The sequence below is a fragment of the Lonchura striata genome, chromosome 12 (genome assembly GCF_046129695.1).
Source record: "Lonchura striata isolate bLonStr1 chromosome 12, bLonStr1.mat, whole genome shotgun sequence".
NCBI lineage: Eukaryota > Metazoa > Chordata > Aves > Passeriformes > Estrildidae > Lonchura > Lonchura striata.
The window spans coordinates 6,220,509-6,244,312 of record NC_134614.1 but is presented as its reverse complement, the minus strand read 5'-3'; the positions used below and the strand labels follow the sequence as shown (position 1 = coordinate 6,244,312).

Genomic DNA, 23,804 nt, shown 5'->3' with positions numbered 1-23,804 from the left:
TAAAGTACTACAAATTTCAAATACTTTGTTTTAAAATGGTTTCCTTTGTAAGGATAACAGTTAATTCCTGTCTCTGTGTCTGTAATTACAAGAAACATCCCAAAGAACCACAGAATGGTTTGGGGGTTGGAAGGGTCCCTAAAGATCATCCAGTTTCAACCCCCTGCCACGGGCAGGGACAACTTATCTGCAAATTTATCTTCCATTTGTCCTTCTGATTTCACCGAGTCTGCACGTGGGGGAAAGCAGGAGGCACCATGAGAAATGCTGGCCTCACAGCATCTCCTGTTTCAGACCTGTTAAAACAATGTCCCTCTCTTCTGCCCTGGCAACAAGTCCCAGGAATGTGTTACCTGCTGTAATTTTTAACCGTTTGTAGTGGAAATGATGCTTCTCGTTCCCTTTTCAGGGAGTTGGTGAGTTGAGCGTTGATCCGATCTGCTCCCTGCACGGTACTTAAAACTTAATCCTAACTGGCTCTGGTGAAGTTGTTTCAGCTGGTGGCCCTTTAAACCTCTTTCTAGACATTTCTCCCTCTGCTGTAGTTGGTAAGAGAGAAAGAAACCTGCTGTCAGGAGCACGGGGCAGCCATGGAAGCTCCGGCCAAAGTGTCCCCAGCATTCCCCAGCGAGGGAGGGTCAATAAAGACCTGCAGGGCCGAACAGTGGCTCTGCCGAGCCGAACCGGGCTGGGCGGGCAGGGCTCCCGCCCGGGCCCGCTCGGAGCTGCCGAGTTTGGAGCTGTGGTCGCTCTCCCGCCGTGTCCGTGTCCAAGGGCCGCTTCCTCGGCCGCCCTCCGCTCGCCGGGGTGATTAAACGACTTCGCCGTCGTAAGCCAGAATCGGGGCGAGTGCCAGAGATGCGTGGAACTTTTCCGCCGCGACTTTGGCCGTCACCGCCCCCCTTCCCGGTCACTGCCCGTCCCCTCCCTCCCTCCCAGTCGGTGGCTCTGGCTGTCCCTACGGCCCCCCCGCTCCCCCCAAAACCCAAAAAGCGCGATCCGCTTTGATGTAGCCTTCAGAAAAGTTCACTTTATTTACAAGGGGGGCTCCCGGGGTTCCCCTCGGTTTACACACGCACATTTGTAAAATTAGCCAACCCCCCTGACAAAAACGCAAAGGAATGGCTGAGAAATAAATAAACCTCTCCCACCCTCCTTGGCGGAAAGGCTCCAAGCCAGCGGGGGTTCTACTCGCCCCCGGCCCGGGGCTCAGGCGATCCTGCTGCAGAACTCGTCGAAGTCCCTCTCCATGAAGAGCTCGCTCTCGATCACATCGTCCTCCGAGGGGAAGTACTGCTGGCTGTCCTCCTCCGGGGAGCCCGCGGCTGCATCGGCCCAGGCCCCGGCCCGGGCTGGCGGGGAGCGGGCGGCGGGTCCGGGCTCCCCCGCGCACTCCATCAGCGCCCCGCGGGCGTTCTCCAGCACCCCCAGGTACGAGTCCATGTCCAGCGGGTCCATCTCGCAGTCCGACCCGCCGCTCTCGGTGCCCACCGAGTCCGAGCGCAGGTGCATGAGCTGGTACTTCTCCCGCATCAGGAACTGGTTGGTGTTGCGGGGCGCCCGCATGCCCGGCGCCCGCCGGCCCAGCACATTGACGGGCCGCAGGGAGAGCAGCACCCGCGGCCGCGCCGGGCGGTGGCAGCGGCGGAAGGCGCGGCAGTGCTGCTGCTGCAGCTGCTGGTGCTGGTAGTGCTGGAAGTGGCTGTGCGTGCGGCTGCCCAGCAGCTTCCGCGCCCCGCCGGGGACCCTCCCGCGCCGCCCGGGCGGCCAGCGGGAGCGGCTGCCGCCCCGCCGGGGCTCGCCGACCTTCAGCGGCGTCGGGGAGGCGCCCCCCGGCACCCCCTCGGCCCGGGCGGGCTCCCAGGGCGGGCTCACGATGAACTCCGCGCGTCGCAGCATCGCGGCCCCCCGGCCTCTCACATACTCCGAGCCGCCGGGACGCCCCCGCCGCGCTGCTCCTGCGCCGTCGCCTCTCCGGCGCGTCCTCCGCTTCTCTCCGGGCTGAGCGGCCGCTTCCCAAGAGCCCTGCGGGGGCCTCTGCGGGCGCCTCTACCTTTTCACGATCCGCTCCGTTTTTTTCTTGAGCGGAGCCCGTTGGCAGCGCATAGCCTGGCTGAACGGCTGCGGGCTGCGGGGCAGCTTGACGGGTTCCAAGCCGCCTCTTCGGAGATGGTCTCGCCTACTCCCCGGCCGGGCGCTGCCGGGCTGTCAGCGCTGCGCCGGGCACGGTGGGCCGGGGCAGGGCCCGGGAGCGAAGCGAGCGAGGGGAGAAGGCGCCGGGATCCAGGGACCGCACAGGGAGCGCGCGCACCGCCCGCCGCCCCGCGCCCACTGCCAGCGCGCTCCTGCGCAACTCCTACTTATCACCTCCGGCGCAGTCCAACTGCGGCCGCCCCGCGGGGGGGGCCCGGGGCAGCACAGCCGTTCCTCACGCGGCCTGTCCCCGCCAAACTTGGTCCTCCGCGCCCGGGGAACGCGGGGACTCCGCGTTTCCGCAGGCCGCGCGCGCGTATCTCCCGTGTTATCCCGGCTTATCCCGGGATCTCTTCCCCCTTGGGCGCGCTTTGGCTTGGCTCAGAGCTGCGGGCGCATTTTGTTCATCCCCTATTCACGAAGGCCGTTTACGCTCAGCTCCCCGCGCAAGCACCGTTGCCCGCCCGCCCCTTGCAGCGGCGCTACGCAAACCCCTACGCAAAGCGCGTACGCCGCCCGTGAGGGGCGCTGGGGAGGGGTGGTGGTGGTGAAATGGGCGCGGGGGCAGCGGGGAGGGAGAAGGAGCGGCCTGAGCCCGTATCGGGCGCTGGAGAAGCCGCGGCGCTCGGTGCCAGTGCCCGCGGCCGCCCTTCCTCTGCAGCTCCAGGCTGCGGCCGGCGCCACCGCCGGGCAGCAGCGACCTTCCCGCGGGTCCCACAAAATGGTGCCCGCGCCTTCTCCCTCGGGCACTTCACGCCAGGGGAGTCCCCTCCAGGGGCTTCACGGTGGTTTTCTCTTTTTTTCTTCTTCCCTTTAACCTCTCCGGCTGAATCGGTGCTTTTTCATAAGTCTAGAGTGAAAAATGAGAGCAGAGACATTCAATCTTGTAGTTTGGGGAATGCCCCAATTACTTCTGCTGGGCTTTGGTCCTTACAAATTTCCCTTCATTTTACAGTCTGTTTTGGGTGGTGTCTTTCTGCCGTGTATGTAACTAATCTGACTGTGACTTCCCTGTTCACCCCGTCCCCCTTGCCAATCTGTTCATGGAAAACAAGCTCTGTGTTGCCCAAAGGCTCCCAGGTAAAGGCTGTGCGTGAACCAGGGTAGCAACTCCCATGCAAGTAACATTTTATTACAATTTAACAGTTAAGGAAAAAAAAAAAAAAAAAAAAAAAAAACAACAACTACATGATATACAGGGGGAGATGAGGTAAAAGTCTGGATTTGGGCTAAGTAGGGAGTTGATGCTGCCGAAACCAAATTGCCCCCATTTGTCAGTTTCACTACTTTAGAGTGTGTATTTATAAGCAGTGTTTGTTTCAAATTCCATTCAGGAATGATATGGTATTCCATTTAAACTCAGCTGGTGTTACCACCTGTGTGTTTTACAAACTAAAGGCCAAAATGGAAGGAGTTGGCACTGGAGCAAGCAGCAGCTGTCTAAAATCTGTAGCCTCAGATCTGAGGGCACGCCAGAGCAGGGGGAGGCTGCAACGCTTTCAGAGTTCATGAGGATGTTTATAAAGAAATGCCACATCATGTGGTGGAATCCACATCCCGAGTTGTCACAGGCTTTTTCGTAGCTGTATTAGGCAGCAGTGTGGCTTGAATAAACTTCTGCCATTCCAGACTTCCCTCCTGGATACAGAACATCCCAGAACTGTGTGTTTGTACAGGGGACTCTGCCCTGGCAACCACACGCACCCAGTCTCTCCTGTGTGGCTGATCAGCACAGCTCAGTCTGGCCTCAGTTCCCATTTTCTCTTCTGTTTCTCTGAGCTTGGGGCAGATTGCGTCTGCATTTCTTTTAGCTGTTCTGGAAGGATGTAGGAAATTTTGTGTAGAAAGAAGTCTTGTGCTGCTTTGTGCGGGAGAGAATTCCAGTTAGTGTGCCTCTCTTCACATCTGGGTTATCTCTAATCCACCCACTGAAACTGCCCTGCACAGATCTGTTAAATCATCCTGTACCCATCCTGCAAATCCAAAACTAAAGCTTTTATTGAAACCTTTATTGGTACCTACACCTCCATGAGTAAGCAAGTTTTTAGAGCAATTTGCAATCATTACCTGGAGGCAGCTGAATTGTTTGTGCCATTATTGACCTGGCCTTCATTCCCCAGGCTCTGCTCTGGGCAGGATTCAGGTGTGCAGGCTGGGAAACCTCCTCCCCTCACCTTCCTGGCTCACTTCTATTTTTCCCTGTCGAGAGCCTTTTCACAGCTGTTTTCAGCACTGGAAAAGTGGAGGAAGTGTTTTTTAATGTATCATGAAGTGTTTTGTAATTTCTCAGTGGTTGCCAGCCAGCAATAATATTTTTTTCAAAGCCTTAAGTTTCCTTTGATATGGGGGAACCCATCTACAAGTTTGTGTTTTTTTTTTATTTTAGCAGCAGAGGAGGGACTTCTGTGGTAGTTACAGCCTTAAGACTTGGTATCTTGAGATATTTAAGAGTATCCCTTTAACGGAGGTAAGGTCGAGCTCCCGAGAGGAGCTCGGGGGAGGCCCTTGGCCTGCGGTTACTGGGAGAAGCGCGGTGTCGCGGTTTCGCTGGGTCAGAGCCGGTGGGGCTCTCCAGGCCACCCAGCCCGGCTCCTGCCCGGCTCCGGGCTCGGGGCCCGCGGTGGGGCCAATCCCGCGCTCGGACCGGGCTCCTTCGGCCCCCCGCCCGTGAGGGGAACTCCGGGCCCGCCCGGCCCCGCCCAATCAGGGGCCGCGGGGCGGGCACGCGGGAAGTGATTCCCGAGCTGCCTCGCGCCGCCGCGACCTACCGCCCCGGAGAGCTCGCGCCCAATGGGCGACCGCCTTACAAAGCTCCTCCGTGCGGCCGCAGAGAGCCGCGCGTTGATTGGCCGCGGCGCCGGCGGTGCTTCCGGCCATGCTGCGCCGGGCGCGATTGCATCATGGCGGGACGGAGGTGAGCGGGGGGGGCACGGCCGGACCGGCCCTGCCCGGACCCACCCGAAACCTCGGCGCCTCACGGCCCGGCCAGCCCGGCTTGGCTCATGCAGGCTGCGGGCAGCTCCGAGACGCGAGGGCGGGCCGGGTGCCTGGCGGGGCAGCCGGTGCTGGGCGGCACCTTCGGGGTGTCCGGGAGAGCGGCGGCTCCTGGCCCGGCCGTGCCTGTGCTGTCTCCGCGGGAGCGGGGTCCGGCCGGGCTGGCAGCTCCCTGCGCCGTTCGGCCTTGCTAGCTCGGTGTTTGTGTCGCGTTCGTGTGTGTGTGTTTTACTGCCTGGGCGCTGTACAGATCCTTTGCGTTTTCGGCAGTTTAGGGGGTACTTGTGGGATGTACTCTTAAAGGTTAGCCAGATGCCTTATTGCAGGGCTTAAGAGTTCGCATATCTTGGTTTCATTAGTTATTTGTACAAAGAACTTAAGGTCCCTTCAATGTGTAATATGTTTTAAGCATTCCCTTCAGCATCCTTTTAATAGGGGGGGTTGATGGATGCACCCTTGTTATTGCTGCAGCTGCGGTGACTGATATCTCCAGCAAACATTGGCTTCCACACTCCTGGAGCCTTACGGAAGCTTTAATTTAGCTTGGTGGTGACATACTTAGAAAGCAGCTGTCAGATAATAGAATCCGGTTGTCACATAAAAGCAGTGCTCAGTAACTCAGCTGACACTGGTTTCTGAGTTTGTATTAAAAAGACGTAGTTTAAAGCTATTTCAAGATAACCTAGATTTTTTTTTCACAATGACATGTTACATTTTTAATCAAGGTAGCATGATGATGATGGCAGAAATTTCTTATGCCATCACAAGATACAGTGTAAACTGTGTTCCTGATAGCATGTATCTATCAACTTTTTACATCTAAAGACAGCATCAATTGATGAGTATACTTATTGCTTTAGCAGTGTTTTAATTGGCCTTTCAGTGTTCAAGGAAACCCTCGCAGGGGGACAGCTAGGCTAATGTTGCAGTTTTATTCCATGTATAAAACACCAGCACAAGCTTTTACAGAAGCAACATTTGTTCTGTAGTTCACCATTCTGTTCCCATCCATCCTTCCTTTTGCTTTAAACTTGGTTGTTTCCACCCCTTCTAGAAATGGAGGATTTTGACTCTCGGGTGAACAATTTAGACTGATATTACCCCAGAACAGTACCTAAAAAGTACCTAAACAATACCTAAAAAGGCAGAAATGGGGGGCCAGGTGTGCATGGAAAACAGCATTGTTTAACTTTGGAGAAGGCACCTGTAGGAGGAGAAAGGAAGCTCCTTGTTTTTGGAAGGAATTTTGGTCTCTTTTACAGAATAGTTTGTGGGAGAAGGTGACTGGAACCAGTAAGAGACTGATCATAAACCCCTGGAAATCAGAAACCTTTTGTACACCTTTAGTTCATCATGTGTATTTATACTTACCATTTCTCTGTCAACGAAATGATTAATATAATGAAATCCACTTTGTTTAATCGTATTCCTGATATATAGAAAGTATAACAGTATTTCTCAGATGTGGGTTCACTTCATTCATAGTGGTGTTCTATTTTAATTTTTATTGTTTTTAATAAAAAAAGTTTTAAAAAAAGCACATGAGAGCTTGCTTTTATGGTTTTAATGCATGTTTTTTTTCTTGTAGATAAGAAGCCCAGCTTAATTCTCAGACTGCTGTAGTACAATCTCCAAACTTTGACACCTTTGCTAGTGAATGTTGTTGTCCTCTAGAAAAGTGAGTGTACTTAATAAAAACTTGCTTAATGTTGCATTGTCTTTAAGACTTCTTGTCAGCAGAAAATGAACAGAAAACCCTTCATGTGTTTACTGATCTCTGTAAATGTGAAGTGTTGTCTGAAAGTAGGGTTTTATTAGACATGTTAGTATAATTTCTGTAATATGGTTTGTGATGTTTTTGCTCAGTCTGTGTTGAAGTAATGAAGTTGTCCATTATTATTTTGTGATTTAAAATACCTAGATTGCTTATAATAAGCTTTTTTTCTGTGCTGTAGAGATAGTCACACCTCTATCTATAAAATGATTGTTATATCTTGGCTTTTTTTCTCAGCTGAGTTTGAGCCGTGGCAAGATTTTCAATGTGCTTTTGCCTTTTAAGTCAGTCTGTTTAAAATTCTGTTTAAAATTATAGATTCCCATAAAATTCTGGTTTGTAACTTGGAAAAAATAATCGCTAGTGATGGTTGCATATTAATTCCCAGCAGTATATTCTCCCCCCTGCTTCTGCTGCAGTAAAGTGGTGCTGTTGCAGAGGGTGTGGATGGTTTGTGCCCTGTGGTTGCTGGAGGCTGCTGTGCCCGTGCAGTGCTTCAGTTGGAAGGATGGGCCCACAGTGACCCTGTGACTTACGCAGGGAGGCTGTGACCCGTGAGCAGCCTCCTCAGCCCTGTCACAGGCACACCCCAGACCCCAGCCTGCCTCTGCTTTCTTCAGACCTGACAGCTGGCCACTCTCCAAACCTTTTGCAGTTATCACTAATTTGGGAGGGCTGAGCTGGAGCTGAGTAGAACATGCACGTCCTCAAACCTCAGGTCAGCTGGCATGTGGGAGATAAAAGCTTTAAGGCTGAATTCTTTTATCATTTCCACTGTCTCTGTGATCAGATCACTGAGAAAGGACACAGCCTAATCAGTGCTTTGAGGCAGAACGGTGAGAACTCTCCTACAGGTTGTGTGTAGAGTAACTCACTGTGCTGGTTATTACCTCTTAAAATACATCCAGGCCGTGTGCATGTGTTCCTTGTCAGCCCCTGATTTCCCCTCCAAATGCTGTGATGCCTGTGCACCAGGTTGTGGGATTCTCAATTATAATAATATGATAAAGGATAATTTGGGTTTATTGGTGAAGAGAATGATTTATCATGAATACAGAAGTGGTGGAGTTGGGTCTGTAGAACGTTTTTTCATAGGGGTTCAAGCCTTGAGCTGGAAAGTTTTGTGATGTTCTAGGTTCCATTTAAGCAAATGTTTTGGAGCTTCAACTGTCACTGAAAGAATTGTCTTTTGCCTTTGTTGCTGCTTTATGGTTAGTACTTACAAACCTGGGTAAACCCAAAACTCAAGCCTTGTGCCATTACTTGCAATTCTCTAATGCCAAGTGAAGCTCAAGGCTGTATTTGCTACTTCTGTTGTAAGTGCGCTCAGGAGCAGCAGCACTAAAGTGAGAGGTGGAAGAACCCTTTCATTCTCTAGCATCATCTGTTACAACCTTCATAACCAATTTTCTCCTGTTAGGGAGCTGATGTCTCAGACCACCCTTATTCCCCAGAGCTTTGTTTAATTCTTGCAGTGGCATTTTATGGAAATCTCACCCTTTTTCTATCTCATAGCAGGTCTGGAACCAGGCAACTGCTGTGTTCCTAATTATGTTGAGAATTCCTCTTCCATGTGTTGCTTTTACAGCATGGACGTGGCCTGTTGGGACTTAGTTTTAATGTACTTACAAAACTCATGTTTATCTTTGCAGTGTTTTTCAGCCATGCTCTCTGCAGTCTGGTTGTTTTTAGGGGCATCTGAGATTGCTGGCACAGCCTGATGGAAAATGCTCTTTTAAACATCTAAACAGTGTGAATAAATGTACAGTGAAAAGGAGCCCCTTCTTCAGTAGTTTAAAGTGAAACTCTCTGATACAAACTGGTGCTGAAGGGTCAGTTGAACTCAGAAGCTTTTCCTGAATAAAAAACTCCAAACCTGAATCCAAAACATAATTTACCCTTTGACTGTTTTCTCTGGGAAACAGAAACAAAAACATGATAAAAAAGGGAACAATCGTAGTTGAATGGAGAATCCTTTTCCTGTTCCAAAACTTTGGTATGAGTCAGTCAAAATTAGGCTTTTTTTTTTTTTTTTTTAGAATGGAGTGCTTGCTTCCATGCCTGCAATGAATCAGGCTCTTTGGATTGGTAGCATGGATTTGAAAGATATAAGTTGTATATGTAGAGTTATTTTTTCTCACTTCTATTCAGTACGTATTTTTCTCTTCTTGATCCTTGTTGGGAAAGAATGGTTCAACAAGTTCCAGAAAACATAAATTTTCCAAATGAGGAAGAGAAGATATTGACGCTCTGGAAAAATCTTAATTGTTTCAAGGAATGCCTGAAGCAATCAAAGAACAAACCTAGGTAAGAATCTGTTGCAAGCTGTAGCAACTGTGTGTGACAAGGGTTGGCTTGGCTGTAATTGCCCTTTGTTTTTCCTTGAATCTGTAAACAGCAGCTGCTCCCTTTGCCAGCAGCAGGCCTGGCTCATGCTGCTGTCCCTTTATATTTCACTTGGTGAAGAATCAGCAGCGTTCAAACAGTTGTAATGAACCTGTAATTTCCTGCCTGGTGGGTTTGTAAGAGAAATGGGGAGGTAAGCAAGGAACTCTTCCCATTGTGGAGTTCCATGGGAATCCTGGTAGAACTGGCAGTGGTAGGAACTGAACAGGCTGGAATGTTCCTTCAGTCCCACTGCCAGCGTGGCACCTGTGCTGAGTGATTGTGGAAGAAATGGATATTTTCCAAGTGAAACACAAGTAGTATAAGCAATGGAGTCACCCTGTCTGAAGGCCTGCTGCTCAGTTTTTGCTTGAATGAGGAATCTTTTGTGTTGCAGGTTTAACTTCTACGACGGCCCCCCGTTTGCCACGGGGCTCCCCCACTATGGCCACATTCTTGCAGGAACCATTAAAGACATTGTGACCAGATTTGCTCATCAGAGTGGTTTTCATGTTGACAGAAGGTTTGGCTGGGATTGCCACGGCTTACCTGTGGTATGTGTCATTAATTTACCTGCAGATACTTCTGTTGGTTCCTCTTTCCCTGTTGTTCCCTGCTTATCACTCATATTTCTGTTGCTTTTATACCTGACATTGTTGCTAAAAGCGAAGTTCCTTGTCCAGTGTTTCTCTGGCTTTTGTGTGTCATGAGTTCAGGAGCTTCCTGCTGGTCATTGCTATGAACCTGTATTTATTTGGGTCATATTTCAGAAACTGGTGTTTTGTTTATTTTTTCTGAAGAAACTAAAGAAACAGTCATGCCAGGGTGAGCGTTTTAAATCCCTGCCTAGTTCAGGTGCAGTTCTGGTGAAATATCAAAAGGTTAAAGGAGGCCCCTGAGCCTCATTAGAATGTATAGGACATGTAAAGCATCCAGGGAAATACTGAAAGCTTTTGATCGATGATTTGTTTGCTTGTTTTCCATGCTCTCAGGAATATGAGATTGACAAGACTTTAGGCATTAAAGGACCAGAGGATGTGGCAAAGATGGGGATTGCAGCTTACAACAAAGAGTGCAGAGGGATTGTGATGAGATACGCCAAGGAGTGGGAGGTGAGTGGAGGCTCAGTCCACCTTCTGCTGAGCATTTCTAAATGTGTTTGTGCAGAAGTGTTTCAAGTGGAGGAAACTTCATCCTTTTGTCTGATTATGTGCATAAAACTTTTGTCTTTAAGCTCCTGTGTTTCTCCCCTGTGATCCTGAAAGGGGAACAAAAAGACCACCTTTGTGGCTCAGAGCAGACACTGCTGTGCTGTCCAGGGAAGGTTACCTGCAGGGTACCTGGAGCTCAAAGTGTCTAATGAGATACAGTGAACACATAACAGATATGTTGAGCATTGTCTCTTTCTTTGTGTCTTCTCTTGTGTAGAAAATGGAAAGATCTGATTTTGGTTTTCTATTGGAGCCATTGAGGAAAATTAACATTAACCTCACTGCTTTTTTGCTCCTCCTTCCCCACAGTCTTTTCATTTCAACTGCCAGAGTGCAGGGCAGCAGCTTGTATTTTTGGAAGAACAGAAATTCTCACATCTGGTTTTGTCACAAGAGGTGTGGGTAAACCCTCAGTCTTCCCAGAGAATATTGGTGTCAGCTTTGCATCCCAGGAATACTGGGAGAGTGTTGGTGCCTGAAAGTTTGAAGAATGGCAGTTCTCTAAAATTATTTCCAATAAAGCTTTATCTTAACCATATTTTTTTTTTCCCTAGGCAGAACAGTCCTAATTATTTTAATCTTTTCCTCCTGCAAAGACTCTTCTACTTCATCACACTCCTCTGCATGTTTCTACTCCTGCTGTATTTCTTTTCATGGAAATAGGATAGGAGTTTCTTACTTGAGTATAACTTGCCTCTTGCCCTTGGGAGCATTCTGAAGTTATGGCCAATGTCTGAAGAAACCAGAGGTGCCCTGGGTAGAGAACTGTGGCCTAAACCTCAGTGAGTGGCTAAATGAAAAGCAGAAAGTTTGTTTTCTTTTCATATTACACTCTGAAATGTTGTATTTCAAACCCATCATTGATAATTCTTTGTTGCTTTTAGAAATAAAAATAGCAGGATTCATTCTGGTTTGTTACAGTGGTTTAACCCAAGCTGGCAGCCAAGTACCAATGAGTGGAGATAAGAGCAGTTTAATTGAAACAAAATAAAATATTATAATTATGCTAATAATGACAATAATAATAGTAAAAGAGGAGAGAGGAAGGAATAGAGGAATAAAAGCCCGGAAAACCAAGTGATGCCCAGTCTGGCTGCTGAGTGATATCTAGCCCAGTGATTCACAGCTCCTGGCCAGGTCCCCCCAGTTCTCTGCTGGGCACAGTGCTGTGCTATGGAATGTCCCTTTGGCCACTTGGGATCAGCTGTCCTGGCTCTTCTCCCAGCAAACTCCTTGTGCTGCTCCTGGCTGGTACAGTCTGGGAAACTGAGAGCTCCTTGCTTAGGGCAAGCACAACTCAGCAGCACCTAAGCCAGCAGTGGGTTAACAGCATTATTCCCATCCTAAATCCAGAACACAGCACTGTACCAGCTATGAAGAAGAAAATTAACTCTATTACAGCCAAACCTGGAACATTTGTGGTTCATTTTCCATACCTTTTAACATGATGTGCTTCAGCAGCTGGTGTTTTTGCAGTGCTGGTTAGTCCAACTTGATCTTTTGGGTGGTGAATGGATTTTGTGTTTTGTTCATAAACTTGTGTGTGTGTGTGTATATCTTAGATGATAAATGAAAATGATGGCATTTGTTTAAATATCTTTTGACTTGTAATAAATTCAAATATTTTGGAATAGTTCTGGGAGAGGAATTACCAACATTCCTGTTAGTGTTTATTTTCTGCCTGGAGTGTTTAGCAAATTTGAGCCTTATGAAAAAAGAGAAAAGGTTCCTTGGCTGTGTGGGATCTTACAATGCTGAGACCAAACATAATGCTCCAACTTTGTGAATCCTTGTGCTAATCAGTTCTAGGCTATAGATCATATTAATGGAGTGTGAGAGTGGCTTAAAGATCAGGATGGAAACTGATCCATGTCAGGAGCTCAGGTGTTGTGTGAAAATGTAGAGGTGAGGGAATGAATGTGTTTTGTGTTCACTTTGCTGGTTTGACATTCAGTGTGGGCTGTGTGTGACAGTGTCAGGACAGGTGTCCCTGGCTTGGCTGTCTGCAGAGCTGGGGGGTTTGGATGGCTGTGAAATCCCACTTGTCCCAGTAAATCTCACAGCTGGCTCATTCCTCATTAGTGCCTGAATGTGACCATGACCTGTCCTGAGACAGGGGCTGGCACCTGTCACTCCTGTGGCTTTGGCAGCCCTCTCATGGCTCTGGGAAGTCAGAGAAGGCAGCTGGCCCTGGAATAGTTTGATAACTTGTCATGTATCAATTTCTTTCAGCATTTCTTTGTCTTCAAGTTACATCATGTTTTTATGGAACTGAAAGCTGATAGACTTCTGGGTTTTCACTGTCTCTGCAACAAGTCTTAAAAATAGAAGTGAGACCACTGTAATGAAAAGCAGTTTTCAGGCATTTGAACCTTGGCTGAACCTCGAGTGATCCACCATTTCTATTTGATGAGTGATCCAAGTGATCTACCATTTTTGCTGTGTTGAACACATTTGCCTGTTTTGTGACCTTGGTTCTAAATAGCCATACTCATAGTTTCATTCCTTCCTTATTTCTGCCTGTATGAATACACTGTTTGGAACTATTATCAGGCTAAAATATTTTATAGGTTTATTTCATTGAGATGGCACAAACACTGCACTTAAAATCCAGCTGATTTTTATTTTACAGAATAAATGTTGGTAATGTATCGTGGCAATGCATTGTTAAGATGCCTTTCAACCTCTCTTTTTGTGTCCTAACAGTTCAGTGTTACCAGATTAGGACGCTGGATTGACTTTGAAAATGACTATAAAACTCTTTACCCCGAGTTCATGGAGTCTGTGTGGTAAGTGAACACACATTGCTGTAGGATTTGAAATGTGAGAAAGCCTTAACTCATTGCAAACGTGTTTTGATCCATGTATCACTAGAACTGTTCAGAAAATGCCAAATGCACGTAAAACATCAGGCAGAGTAATTAAATTAATGTGAAATCTCTTGATGTCCAAGTGATGGAATGAACTGTCCCATTTTTTCCTTCTCCAGGATAGCAGGACTTTGCAAAGTAAAGTGCAATAAAATAAAATAACACTGCCTTTAGTAAGCCCTGAAATCTTACTGCTCTGTGCCCGTTTAAAAGCAGTTCTGAAGATCTATTAATGTAGTCCTTGGTTGGTTCAGGAAATTACACTCTAGCTCTGCATTCTTGATGTTCTTCACACTGTCAGCTGTAAATGAGCAAACTGTCCAAGCTCAGTTTAGCTCCAAACTCTTCTTCAAGCCTGATTTTAGAGGCTGTGAATTTGCTGTTATCTTTTTCTTGGCAGCACAGTTTGACAACTGTCTTGGACTCCTGGTGCAGAGATTAATAAAATTCGGGTGTTTTGGCCATGTATTCAAGGTGCCTGTTGGGATTTCAAAAGACAAGACAACCTTAAAGGTTAAGGATGATCAGGTTGGTTTAACACAGGGAAGAAATGGCAGCTGTGAGTCGTTTGGGTGATAGAATGGTAAGGTAAGAATTGCAGGGAGAGGCTTATCAAAGTGTATGCTGACAAAAAGCCATTAAAAAGCAAATTATGTGCATAATAAAGTATTATTGAATATTTGGTAATATTAGCATCGGTAATCAGCTTTAATTGTGTAGTTAGTTTCCTGAAGTTATGACACTGGATTGACAGACCTTTTAGATGTCCCTGAAGCCACTGCAGAGGACTGAAGTGCCAGTGAGATTTCAGTGAGCATTGGAAAGATGGTGGGAGGGCAGCAGATGTTTAACTCACTCAGCTGAAGAAACCCTGCATAATTATAAAGCCAAAACTGACATGAAACCTTCATTTGTAAATTACAAAAATACTTAGTGGCACCTTAAATCCTGTTTAACTGGATTAAAAACCAAACCTGTCTTGAGCTAGTTGCAGGGTCTCTCTCAGCAGCACAAGCCTTTTTTTGGTGGTTGGTTTCTCCCACCACCTCTTTAAAAGGCAGTTTCTGGTCTTTGACCTGTGTTATAGAGATCACCTCCTCTAATGCCTGCTTTGATACAAACTCTAAATTATATCGATCTGAAAACTCCAATTTCAGGAAGTATGTAGGCAGACAGCCTCTTAATTTTGTACTTTTTTGCTTCCTGATACTGTTAAGTTTCTGTTAAATCATGTAATGAAATGCATTTTCTGTTTTTAAAAATTGGGGTTTTTTTTTGGAAAGTCTCCTAGGACTGTCTCAGGGCTGGAGGAGATAGTGCAGTGACAGAACTCTCTTTAAACACTTAGAGTGGTGCTTTTGTCAGGGTAATGCACAATTTCCTAAAAATTAAATAAATTGGATGGTTAGTCAGGCAATCATCAGACCCAGAAGGTGTTACTGAAGTTACTTTGCATGTCCATCAGGAATGTTAATTTGAGATGTAGGTTCCAGCATGCTTCTCACACAATTTATTCCATTTTTTTCTGAGCTCCTTTTAAAATTCTTTAAAAAAGCTCTAGGTGTTCACTAAAACTAAACTATGAACATTAAAATTTTGTGTCCAGCCATGAACAAAAGAGAAAAATTGCAGCTTAATTTCTGCATTGATTGCCCTGGAGACCATATTGGCCTGTCCAGTAGTTTTACCTTGTTGTTCTGTCTGGGAGTACAATGCTGATTTTAGGCCCAGAAAAAAAAAAAAACAACAACTTATTATGAAAATGGTAGTGGGCATGGCAGCTGTAGGTTTTGTGGTTAAAATATGGTGAGGAGTTTGTCTTTAGTCATATAATCAGCTAAACCAGTCTGTTTAGGTTATATTTTTTCTGGTCTGTAGCTTTTCCTGCAGCTCTGGAGTGGCCTCAACTGGAATTTCTTTGTGACATGTGGTGTTTTCTTCCTTGTTTCTGTTGAGTTCGGTGAGATAATGTAATACTTGTAATAAATGTTGTTTTCAGTGGTGGCTGATTTGATCCAAATTATTTAGCTTTGAAGTATTTAGGACTCAGACACCAAATACATCTGTTGTTCAGTATCTCTACAAAACAATATTAATAAGCTCAGAATGCTAGAGAGCATTTCTTTTTCATCTTTAGAATTGGTCTGGTGGAAATGAATACTTTGTTGGCATTTTGATGCTATGTCATATGATGACTGACTAAACTGAATTTGCTGCCTGCTAAATGTTGACTTACAACAAAACATTGGTAGAACTGTGGTATCCTGGCAGAATTTTACAGGGAAGGATTGAAAGTTGGTGTCAGTGAGAGGTGAAACTGCACTGGGTTTGCATGTTAAGATCCAGTCAACAGTGCACATATTGAATAACTTAAATAGAACTTTTAAGTTCTAATTCTGTACCATTTGTCCTGCAGCCGGGACAATGTCAATTAAAAAGTGCCCTTCACTGGAACAGTGCAGTGAGTGATGTTCTTGAGCTGTCATGCACAAACATGAAATGTTCTTGCCTTTTTTTGTACAGTCACAAGACCCATCCAGTGAAATGGAGAGGAGCTTGATGGGGGCTTGAGTTTCTTACTGAGGTGGTCTGAAAGAAACTTTTTGGAGTTGGGATAACTATAAATGAGTGTCCTCAGTGCTGGGTTGTTGCACAGGTGTGGTGTGTGTGAAGCAGCTGGTGGGATGAGGGGATGCTCTGCTGTTCCCCGGGGTGGTGCCAGGGCTTGGCCTCTCCTCCTGCTCCTCTGGAGGGTGGCTTGAGCAGATTCTTGTCACCATCTAGTGCCCAAATGAGCAACTGCGGGCTGGGCCTGCGAGGGACAGCCCTTGGTGACAGAGCTCTGGGAGCAGGTGCCAGGGAGAGCTGGGCTCACACCCAGCCTGCCCTGAGACAGGCCCAGCACTTGGCACTAAACAAGAATGATCTCAGAGTAACAGATCTCTGAACAGAAATTCTCCCAATAGATTTCTAGAAATAGATTTCTCCTAATAGAATTCACTATTGTATTCTTTATAGTCCGTGATTAATGATTAGAGATCCTGGTGATAAGAAATGTGATTTGTCCATTTTTCTATGAGCTACCTGTAATTTTTCCCTCATTCTTGTATTCCTTTTGTGCATTAAGTTCTCTAGTCCCTTGTTACCTTCTCCCCATTCCACTCTTGTTGTATTTCCTTACCTGTATTTTGGAGGAGGAAAACATTGCAGTCCTGTGGATGATCTTTAGGATAAGTCTAGCATCAGTTTTAGATATTCATGTTTTCTGTTATACAGGTATTTTGCATTTCTGTCTTGATCCAGAATCTCTCAACAAACACACAGTTCTGACGATTACAGCTTGGAGGGTAGACCTGGAACAGGATGATCTCTGTATGCCAGGATTTTAAAGCTTTCAGTGGTAGTTTAACATAGAATTTGACAATTTCTGTACTCAACAATTCCAAGGCCTTGGAACAAAAATACTTTTTCTGACTTTTTTCAGGAGCTGTCTTTCCAACTGCTATTCTAAAGATAGGTTGTATTTGTTACTGGAATTCATGTTCCACTTAGGCTTATGATTTTTTGATTCACATCCAGTGTTTTTGAGATTTTTTTTTTTGTCCATAAGCATCTGTTTTTGATGTTGGTTTCATTTTAATTTCCTCTTGTTTTTCAAGTGTTGTCCCTGAGTTGTAGGAAAACCTTTTCCTCAGGAGCTCTGCTTCCCATGGTGCTGTTAGGATGCAGTGTTTGCTGAACTTTAAAATGACAGGGCTTCTTACATAGTGTGGTGTTTGTGCCTGCCTGGATTTGTTTGGTGGATCTACAGAGGCTATAAAATTGTCCTTTTCTCTTGATATGAATTGATGTGAGGTCGCACAGCAGTAATTTTGTCCATTTACCTAAAGTACCGTGGATATGCTGAAATCATAGACCTGTAGATCCTGCTGTCCTAATGGCCACAGAACTGTTTACAGTTCCTGCTGTTTTTTCTTTAAAGAGAAAAAATAAAGGGGGGAAAGCACTTTATATGTGTTTGAAAATGAATCTCAGTGTTAGTTATGAGTTAGTTCTATGCAAAAATTGGAGTTCTCAAACTCTAAGAAAACCCTTAGATACTGATGATTGCAAACAGAGCCCCTTGATTGCTCAAAGGAATGGCATTAAGGACTTGGGAAGCTCCAGGATCAAATTTGATGTGAGCTGGATGTTGGTGTTTGAGAAGTGCAGCTTGCTTTTGGGTAGTGAGAGATGTTGGGTGCTGTGTGGGATGCCAGGGGTGTTTGCAGTGCTGCATTGACTGATTCAGTATCTTTTGGAAGCAAAAGCTCCCCTTCCAGGAGTTGGATTATAGCCATGTGGTGTTTGTGTGCTGCGTGTGTGACTTGGACAAACAAACTCTGCAGGAAGGTTCTGGTTTTTTGAGTGTTCTGGGGAGAGCGGGGCTTTATTATTGACTGGGCTTGAACCTCATGACACTTCAGGAACAACAAACTTACCACTTTGAAAGTTAAAATTCCTTGCACCTTTAGGGACCAGAGTCTCTCTTAACAAGAAGCTGAAATATGCATTGAATTTCATATTTTCCTAAACTGCATTTTTCTTCAGTAAAGGGCTGAGTGCTGCTCCCATAGCCAAGAGGATGCAACTAAATTTATCTATATATGAGGAGAAATGTAGTAAAATTAGAGGAACAGGATTTGAGTTCTCACTTCTGTGAGCAAATGGGTTTTTTTCTCATTAGAAAGGAGCTCTGTGGTTTTTTTAGATTTTTTTGTTTTTCCATAAGGCATTGCATTTTCCATTTTGGCTTACAAACTTGGGGCCCCTTTCTTGCAAAGTGTCAACATTTTTCAAACATAAGGGTTAAATCATGTTTTGTGAGGTTGTCTAAAATATTCTGATGACTTTTTACTCAAAACATGATCTCCACCTGTAAGTGACTCTTACTGTTAGAACCATCTCATCTTTGGCAGGTTCTGTGTTTCAGGTGGGCACTGCTGCAGGGAGTGCTTTGGGAATCATCTCTGCAGCTCTGCTGGTCACACACCAGCAGCTCCCAGCAGCTTTTTTGTTAAGGAAACCATTTCAGGTGTTTTTTAAGATAACAAATGAGCTTTTGTAGTGATAATGAGGGCTATGGCATCAAACAGCAGTCTTGACTCAACTATAATTCTCTTATTTCTGCTGGAATAGCTGTGTGAAGGGACAGGTTGTGGCAAACTCCAAAGAGTGAGGAGCTCAGGGCAGGGATTGTGGTGCTCAGGGCAGGGATGTTCTCTGAAGCCCATCCCTGCTCTGAGTGCACAGCTGGAGCCCAGGCAGTGCAGTGGGATGGGATTGCCACAGGAGGGAGATGCTGGCCTGCATTGAGAGCTTGGCAGCTCCACTAGTGCTCACCTTTCCTGAGCAGCTCCCTGAGTTTACAGCTATATTTACAGCTGAAATAAATATTCAGTGTTTCTCTGAGTAGTTTCTGTGTGCTGTTAGTAGGCAGTGTTCTATAGAAAGTAAAGTGGAGCCCTTTTCTATAGGTGTTTTAGTTACTGTTTTTGAAAGGCAAATAGAACACCTTCAGCAGGAATGCTGTCATTTGTCACAGGCTGCATTAATTATGCTTTGAGGGGGTAAGCATACATTTAAAGTTACTTTAACTCCCACAAAAACTTGTGCAATTAGCCAGCTTAAATTTATATGCTAAAAGCTGGTGAAACTATATTCAGGGATCATTTTTATAAAAGACTGATCTAGATTTATACAAGTCTAAGTTGATAAACTTAAAGTCTCCACTGTAAAATAGTCATTCACTGCTGTGTTTCAGATTTGGGTTGGGGGTCAGGCAGCCACATCTTGCCTGTTGGTGACATTTGTTGGTTGAACAAGGTTTCTTTGGAGTTGTGTGTAAGGAAGGTAAGGCACCTTTGTAGGAGTGCACAGCTCTGAAAGACTCCTGTGTTTGGCTCCTCTGGCAGAACTTGATGCTGCTGAAGGTCTCAGAGGCTTTTTCCGTCTCAGACTTTGGATCATATAATTTTTCCGATGTTAGTGACCACTCATAGGAGAGTTTTGGACTTTTACTGGAGGCCCATGGATGGATCTGAGTGGACTGCACATATTTCCATGTGACATTCTGTATTTCCTCCAGCTGCCTAACCTGCGGTGTAATAATTATTCTGATTAAGGCATCACAGGACTTCCATGTCAGCAAGCCAGGGCATGTATTTTGATTTTCTTATTTTGGGCCACATATAAAATCAGTGCAATAGTCTACTTGTGTTTTTTTGTTGAAGATGATAATTTCAAGCATAGACGACAAGACACTGACTGAAATACAGGTCCAGATTCTCTAGCACAAAATGACAGCCTGCAGAAAGAAGTGCTGCTTGCCAAGATTGGGTTGGTTGCTTAGCAATGAGCTATTTATCTGCAGAGGGACCCAGAAAAGGGATCAGGATGGTCTGAAAACATAGTTTGAATAAAGGAGCTTTTAAAGTCAGCAGAGTTTAGCAGTTTTTCTGTGAAATTCAAAATGACGAGGCTCTGCAGCAGCTCTGATTTTTGAGTTGAAGTTGGCAGGATTATTTAAGGCTTGCCCTCTCCTGCCTCACAGCCTGCAGGCTGTGCCACTGAGTGTGCAAGTCAGCCAGACATGAGAAGCTAAGAAATGTTGATGATCCTTGAGAAAACCCTGGAGCATTCAGAGTTTGTCCATCACATGGACACCTTGAATTGTTGTGTGAAGGGTTTCTCTTCCAGCTTCCGTTCACCTTGAGCACCGACTCAAATTGTCACTTGCAATATTAAGTGCTGTGTTGATTATTTCAAGAAAACATAAGGGTCCAGCTATGCTCCAGGCTGTACTGATGATTTCTTAGGCAGAGTTAGACCTTGGTGTGAGACTGTGGTCTTGGTAGAGGATCTGAGTTCAACGTAGAACAGTAAATTGCAGCACCAGAAAACTGAGTTCATTATTTTTCATGGTTATCTGTGCCCTCCTGTGGAAAATGCTGTCAGATTGTCAGGTTTTACTTGGGGTGGGTTGCAGGTGACTCTGATTTGTATCTGTGTCTCTGCTGTAGCACTGGTTGCAGCAGAAACTTAAGATCGTGTGAGAGGTGAGCAGCCATGTCACTACAGCTCTTCTCTAAGTTATGACTGATTTCAGCCTTGTTAATTGTTCAAATTTCAGGTAATCTTTGTATTCAGTAAATCTGAGAAGGTATTTAGATGGAACACAAATCCATATTGCTGGTTAATCTCTGTGCAGCCAATGCATGGAATAGCAAGCTGCTAGTACCACCTGAAGCTAAAAATCTGCCAGAAATGCAGTTGCAATCAATTACCTCTCTGCCTTTTGACTTGCAAATATCATCTGTAGTTTATGGTGGATTTTTTAAACAAAGATGTTATTCAGAAAGAAACTCCAGCTAGAGCAGAAACCCCATTTTGCAGTTTATTTACTAAATGTGAAACACCAAGTCATTCCTTGTTCCTTGTGTACTTGCAGGTGGGTTTTCAAGCAGCTCTATGACAAAGGCCTGGTGTATAGAGGGGTTAAGGTCATGCCTTTTTCAACTGCATGCAACACTCCCCTGTCCAACTTTGAGTCCCATCAGAACTACAAGGTAAGCTACAACTAGATTTCTCTATTTTCTTCTGTTTGAACTTGAAAAGTTTTAGCACTTTTTGCTTGGTGGTACCTGAGCATGTCATTACACTGCAAATCAGTAGTAAAAGTCTAGGTAAATGGGTTAATTTTAATCATATTTTGCTGTATTTGTTTGGATCACTTGATCTTAGACTTCTTTCTTGGTTACTACTTTTTAAAGTACACATTTTTTTTTGGTTGTGGTAAACTCCTCCCTCACTGTGCTCTCAAGGCTTTATTGCAGTGGTGGATTTTCATGCTGAATTTTCAGAGGAGAGCTGCAGTTGTCCCTGTCTGTGCACATCTGACAAGAAGAGGGTCTTTGGCAGGGTTTGTATCTTCTGTGAGAAGATTCATAAGGAATGTCAAAGACTCTGTAGCTGTACAATAATGATTCCAAGAATTACTAATTTACATTGGGAAACACCGGGAAATGTTTTGCCCAATATAATGCAGGGTTAGTGTGGTTTATAAAATGTTCCTTTAAAAATGAGTGACAAGATGAAGCAAGTGAAGCTTCTCACTTGCAGCAAACTCATGTTCACATATGTGAAGGCACAACTTTTGTGTCCAAAATTTCCAAATTTCACATTAGTTTGTAGATAGAGGTTTTGTATCCTTTCAAATCCTGACCTAGGATTTACTTGTATCATAAATCTTTCACTTGCATTGTGAGAGCAGAGAGCTAGCACAGATTGTACATCTGGTCTCTATATCTTGCTTAAAAAAGGCCAGTTTTCTGGCCAAATATAGTGTTTTTAAAGCAAATGTTTAAATAGACTTGGAGTACAATGCAGCCCACAGATACCAGAGAGATACCAGAGCTTTCAGTGTTGCTGAAGGGTATTTATACTGAAGAAAAAACTGTTTGTGATTTATGAAAGAGATTTGCAAAGATATCTTGATATTTGTGACTGTCTGACAACTGTAATAATTACTTTTCTTGCCCTTATTGGCTGACATTTCATACAGCCTCAGATACATAAGCTTTCTTTAGGACAAAGACTTTTTTGGAGGCTTTGTGTGTCTGTGTATCTAAGTTCTCTTTTTCCATAAAGCTTTGAAGCTCTTTTCTCTTCTTGAGTCTTAATGAAATATTTAGATGCTGTTTCTTACTCTAGAACCAGAGGTGTGTGTGTGGGTGGGATGCTGCTCTGCAACTCCATGCAAAAATTACCTTTCTCATCTGCCAGAAATGGTGTTTGGAATTTTGTGGGTCTGTGAGCTGAGAGGATTTGTTCTTGGTGAGCACAGTCATTTCTGGGTGTGAGGCAGCTGTTGCCTTTCTCACAGTGGAAAGCAGCCTTTGGCTACTGTTTATTGATCCTCTGAGAGCTGGGACACAGATCAGGAGCAACAGGACACAAGAAGCACGTTCAGAACCAGAGTTGAAGCACACCTGAGTTAGCAATGCCAGCAGCTGGTATTGCATTAAACTGAAGAAATGGTGTCTGCAGGTGAAATTCTAACAGATAAAACACTACACAATACCATTACCTGTCAGCCTGCATGGTAGTTTTTATGCTTTGCCAGTTTTAATCTCCTTGGTGAGCTCAGTGCTTCAGAAAGCAAAGTGAGGAGCCTGCAGTGCTGCCTCACGCTCGGTACCGCCAGAACCGAGAGCTCCAGCTCTGCCTGGTATTGAGCACGGCCCGTGGCTTATGTAATATTTATGTTTTACTGTTGACTGCACCAGATGTTCACAGAAAATTCCCTCTGGAGCAGCCCTCAGCTCAGACATAAATAGCTGCCTGTCCCATGATGCCATTAACTGTTCCATGATGCTGGATGGAAACCAGAGCGCCTCACACGAGATGTGCCGAGGCCACAGGACCTATTTTAGAGCTTAGGGTCGGTGTGCGTGGCACCCTCTGAGCTGGCATGTAGAATTTCACAGGGAAAACTTCACATTTGCAGGATTAGACTTGCTTTTGCAAGCAGCTTTTCATCATATGTGAAATGTGAAGTGACTGAATAGGGTTGTAGTTGGCTGAAAGAAAAACTTATTTTCAGGGGATTTTTAGGACTCATTTGAAGGTCTCCTTCCCTGAGGGTTTTTTACTTTTAAATATTGACATACTTTTGTTTTTAAGTATCCCAAATGTTTTTTCTCCCCTTGTTAACAACAGCTTCTTAATTAGAGATGAATTGTTTTATGTGATGGCTGTTCTTCCTAAACCCTGGCTGCAGAAGAAAATGTGAAAAAGGCTTTATTTAGCAGTATCTGAGAAACTGCTGGTTTTCCTGACCCTTGAGGTTGGTTCTAAACTTCAAAAATGGGGTTATAAGAGGTGCCTATAGGAACTGCATTTATCTTTGGTGTTTTGGCAGCAAATCCCCCAAGTCTCCCTGCTAATGGGAGATTTTAACCCTGTGGCCTTGTTGCACTGGTGTAATGAGGAACTCAGTGACTGGTGCTTTATTCTGACTTTAATGCTGCCGCTTCACCTTTTCCATTACAGATGAACATGGCATGTTAAATTGTTTTTCAGGATGTTCAGGATCCTTCAGTGACCGTGAGCTTCCCACTGGAAGAAGATCCAAGTGTTGCTCTTGTTGCCTGGACCACGACTCCCTGGACCTTGCCCAGCAATCTGGCCCTTTGTGTTAACCCAGAACTGCAATATGTAAAACTGAGAGGCAAGTGTTGAACACCTCTTCCTTCAGTGCCTGCGGATATGTACTTATGTTTTGTATTTTAGACTGGTTTGTGTTAAATTTACAGAACTGTTCTGGGGTTGAACCAG

At 45.2% G+C, this 23,804-nt stretch overlaps 1 protein-coding gene and 1 non-coding gene across 4 annotated transcripts in view; both read left to right on the top strand.

Moving 5' to 3' along the window:
* Window positions 1–5,044: 5,044 nt before the first annotated feature.
* Window positions 5,045–23,804, top strand: part of IARS1 (isoleucyl-tRNA synthetase 1) — a 93,681-nt gene continuing 74,921 nt past the window's right edge. For 2 of the 3 annotated variants that reach the window (XM_021530477.3, XM_031505989.2), the window contains exons 1-8: window positions 5,045–5,107; window positions 6,776–6,865; window positions 9,149–9,268; window positions 9,744–9,900; window positions 10,339–10,458; window positions 13,264–13,346; window positions 20,917–21,034; window positions 23,550–23,697. In XM_021530477.3, the coding sequence (XP_021386152.1) occupies window positions 9,150–9,268; window positions 9,744–9,900; window positions 10,339–10,458; window positions 13,264–13,346; window positions 20,917–21,034; window positions 23,550–23,697 (745 nt within the window). In that variant the 5' untranslated portion in view covers window positions 5,045–5,107; window positions 6,776–6,865; window position 9,149. Of the gene's footprint in view, window positions 5,108–6,775; window positions 6,866–9,148; window positions 9,269–9,743; window positions 9,901–10,338; window positions 10,459–13,263; window positions 13,347–20,916; window positions 21,035–23,549; window positions 23,698–23,804 lie in introns of those variants that run through there. The other variant, XM_077786068.1, reaches the window with a different exon arrangement.
* LOC116184109 (small nucleolar RNA SNORA84) lies at window positions 7,418–7,551 on the top strand. Its single transcript, XR_004148849.1, has one exon. It is a non-coding gene; the product is annotated as a small nucleolar RNA SNORA84 (small nucleolar RNA).